Consider the following 4115-nt stretch of genomic DNA (forward strand, 5'->3'; position numbering starts at 1 on the left):
ATGCATGGAAGTCAAGAGGCTGCTAGAAGGGCCAAAAGGAAATTGAAAAGATTCAAAGGCCATCCATAACATAGATGAAGCCAAAGCTCATCAACAGTATAAGCATAAAAGTGATCAGGCTGCCTCAGCAGATCAACTGAAGCCCATGCTTCTATCTAAAAACATAGCCGAGCAGAAGGTGTTGCTAGGGTCTCAATTGTCTGGTGAACAAGAAAAAACTTTGTTGAGGTTTATGTTCAACAACAAGGATGTATTTACTTGGTCAGCCAATGATCTTTGTGGTGTCAACAGAGATGTCATTGAGCACTCACTTAATGTAGATCCAGCTATCAGGCCAAGGAAGCAAAATCTTTGGAAGATGTCCGATGACAAAGCCAAATATCACACCCGGATTTAAGGAACAAACCGGGTGCATCCCATACATGCGCCAAAGAAGACAACATATATAATAACAGAGTGTATAGAGTTAAATGTCACAATATAATCAGAGTACTTATTACATAGCAGAAGTCTTACAAAATAAAAGATAAATATAGATCGAACTAAAGTCCATCCTTGGCGCCATAAAGTCAACTAGGAGCCGCCACTTAGATCGAATCGAACTCCTCGTTGTGTGGCTCCTCTTGAACCACCTGTACTTCTCCTCTGGGGGTGTGAGACAGCAAGGGTGAGCTCACACATGTTCATCGCTCAACAAGTTGTGGGGAATAATGTGGCATGAACTCACCAAAGGTGGGAGTTCATGTGAAGTGTAAAGCTGATCAATAGTAGGGGTTAAAGCTGAGCATTGCTTTTAATAAGTTGGTCAAATTTTATTAGCAGTTACTAAATGTAAGTGAATACCAAACCATAATAAGAATAATAGAACAAAATTAATAAATAATCCCATGCAATGCAAATGACAAATTGAATTTAAGTTCCATAAACTAATCATGCGAGAGTCCTGAGCTGCTCATGACCGTGAGCTCGACTATTATACCAATTTTACACTCTACAGAGGTTGTATCCTATACCCACAAGTCGTGTATCACATGTCACTAGGGTTTGCAAGGCCCTTAGACACTACCGAGGTGAATGGCTAGGGATCCACTACAAGGCCTTTACAAAGTTCCACTAACTTCCGAAAACCCACTACAGTTTATGGGAAGAGCACTTGCAAGAATCCCCCGTCTGACCGCCATCGCAGCAAAATCAACCCGAGAACCTCCTTGCATGCAACTCCCCTACTGCCCTTGCCCCTTTCGGGTAAGGTACTCTTCCACTAGCTTTACTAATTAGTCAGCCAAGGGCATCCCATTCCACCCTTGTGGTGGCACGTGTTTCTCAAGTTAAGCTCCATGTTCCAATTAAAGATAATGATCTTGACATGAACATAAATAACATAACATAATAATTGGAACATGGATATAATGAAATATTAACCCAAAACCATATAAAGCAATAACATAACTACCCAAGTGATTCAGGGGTAAACAAGGTAAAAAGGTAATCAGACTAGGGTGACCTATTGGATCCCATCAAAATTAATACTATGCAATAATAATGATAATAAAGAATATTCACTACAAGAAATTTGTCCTTTTATGACAAAATACCTAATGACAAGGTCAGTTATCGTCATATAATGTCACATAATATGATGGAATTTTTTGAATCGTCATAATTTCATGAGGCCATGAAGATTTTATGACGATAGTGTTTTTGTTGTCACATAAGGGTACGAAGATTCGTCATATATTGTCAGGCGCCAGGAGCCGGTAGACGGTTTTACTTTTATCACGCTTAGATGTGCCTTTATGTGATGATTTGGCGGCGTCACTTTATGTTTTTTCCAAAAAAGGACCGTACCCCTTTCTGTTGACCGCATTCACTTCCCCATCTCCCGCCCAAAATGACCAAAATTTCCCTCCTACCTTATCCTCTCGGCTGCTCACCACCCCAGACAAGCCCAGTCCTCTCCCTCCCCTCAACCTAGCGCCGCCACTCGTGCCCACCACGCCGCCGCACCGCCGCTGGTGAACGGCCGGCGCCACCATGGCGGCGTCCAGGGTCTCGGCATGTCGGAGGTGGAGGCCAACGCCGGCGGCGGGGGCAAGGAGCAGGACCGATTCCTGTCTGTCGCCAACATCGGGCGCATCATGCGCCGCGCGGTGCCGGAGAACGGAAAGATCGCTAGGGACGCCAGGGAGTCCATCCAGGAGTGTGTCTCCGAGTTCATGTAACACCATAAAAGCCATCAACTAAAAATAATAAATTTGGTTATTATGTTAAATATGGTAATAATTTTTTAAGTGTTTAATTATTTATTTGCACTTTGAATCATTTTCTTTGTATGCGCATCGGATGTTTTATAGCAATGTTTCTTAAAAGAAATACTTGTAATTAATATGATAATTAAATAATTATTAGTCTAAAAATAAATATTGTATTTATATATAATTTTGGTGAATTTTTATGAATTTTTGAGCTATCTAAAAATGTATTTCGAAATTAGAAAAAAAAAGAAAAAAACAAAAACCCTCCTAACCTAGCCGGCCCAACTAAGGGCCCATCTTCTAACCCTACGCGCGCGCGCCTGCTGGCTTCCAGCCAGCCAAGCCGCCGCCGCCCCTGCTGTGTTCCCTCTTCTCTCCCCTAACTCTCTCCTCTCTCTGCTCTCTTCAACGCACAACCGCCCGACCGAGCTCCCAGCGCCATCGACGCCCAGCGCGCGCCCCAAGCCGGCCGAGCCGCCCAGGCTACGCTCGACGCCCGCGCCCAAGGCCGAGCTACCGAGCTCCCTGCGCATCACTGCCGCGACGCCCACGCGACCAGCGGCCGAGCCCAAGACCCCGACCGGCATCAGCACCGCGCGACCCGAGCGTCCCGACCGCGACGGTCCGCGCGCCCTGCGTTGAGTCAGGCGGTCGACCAAGCCGACGAGCCCGACGTCCGCAACATCAACGCGACGTGGCACAGTGCACTCGCCATCCGTTCGTCTCGCGCGTTAATGGAACATCAACTCCTCCGTTTCTTCCTCTTCCCAACGCAACGTTATTTTTCCCAACGTCAAGGAGAGGCGAAAGACCATCAACGACGACGACATCATCTGGTCCTTGGGTACGCTCGGCTTCGAGGAATACGTTGAGCCCCTCAAGATCTACCTCAACAATTACCGGGAGGTATCATTCCAGTTATCCTCCTCTAATCCTATTTACTGGGTATATATTCGTTCATTTATATCTTGTGTTCAACTGCCAAGGCACAATATGTGCGCGTTTAGGAGACAAAAATTTGGATTTATGCCATTCTAAAGCGTTGTCTTATATGGAACATAAAATTTATGTTTCAGAGTTATCATTTGCTATGTATTGAGTTGTTTCCTTCAGAATCATTTTTCTCGTATGCTGATGGGTTGTTTTTTTTATCTTCACAATGGACAACGGATATTGAATGTTTATTATCCTTGATTGATGGCATTGAAGACAGAGGTAACCTTTGCATATCGTTGTGTGTTGGTCATCTATTGTCTTTCTGTACCATGGTTGACTGAAATATGCACTTTTTCCCAACATCTTGTAGGGTGACACAAAGGGTTCAAAGTCTTCTGATCAGAATGGAAAGAAACAGATGTTACCCAATGGTGAACTTGGATCACCTATAATATTTACTTTCTGGTTGCAAAACTACCACCAAATAACCCTCTACCTAATCTGTTACTTCACATCTCCTCTTTCTAAAATGTACGGCGCTTTCTTTATGCATCTTCTATTTCAGTTAGGGCAGTGCTTCATGTCCTAATAGCATAACTGGGTTCTCCACATGCCTCAGCATTTGTCATGACGAGGCATAGGATATTAGTTAGTTGCATGAAGAAGCTTTCTTGACTCACATTAGTATTCCTTGTGTATTATACCTAATCGACACATATCTATTTGATGGTTCTTCTGTTGCACAGCATCTGGTACGGCACCAAGACGAGAAATGTTAATTTTTAGAAACCGGATCATTAGCAACTGTATTTACAAACTAGAATCATCTGGTGAGCTTAAGGAAGAAACTTAAATTGATACTACTAGTCAGGACTTCTGTTTGATAACCAGCAGTAGGGGTACTTGCTTAGCATAGCAGTTCAA

At 43.8% G+C, this 4115-nt stretch overlaps 1 protein-coding gene across 1 annotated transcript; it reads left to right on the forward strand.

Annotated features, from left to right (window-relative positions):
• Positions 1–2057: 2057 nt before the first annotated feature.
• LOC109942536 (nuclear transcription factor Y subunit B-4-like) lies at positions 2058–3780 on the forward strand. Its single transcript, XM_020544609.2, has 4 exons — positions 2058–2216; positions 2997–3161; positions 3465–3470; positions 3562–3780. The coding sequence occupies exons 1-4, from the start codon at positions 2058–2060 to the stop codon at positions 3778–3780; spliced, it is 549 nt and encodes a 182-aa protein (XP_020400198.1).
• The last annotated feature ends 335 nt before the right edge of the window (positions 3781–4115 follow it).

Source organism: Zea mays, chromosome 9 (genome assembly GCF_902167145.1).
Source record: "Zea mays cultivar B73 chromosome 9, Zm-B73-REFERENCE-NAM-5.0, whole genome shotgun sequence".
Lineage (NCBI taxonomy): Eukaryota > Viridiplantae > Streptophyta > Magnoliopsida > Poales > Poaceae > Zea > Zea mays.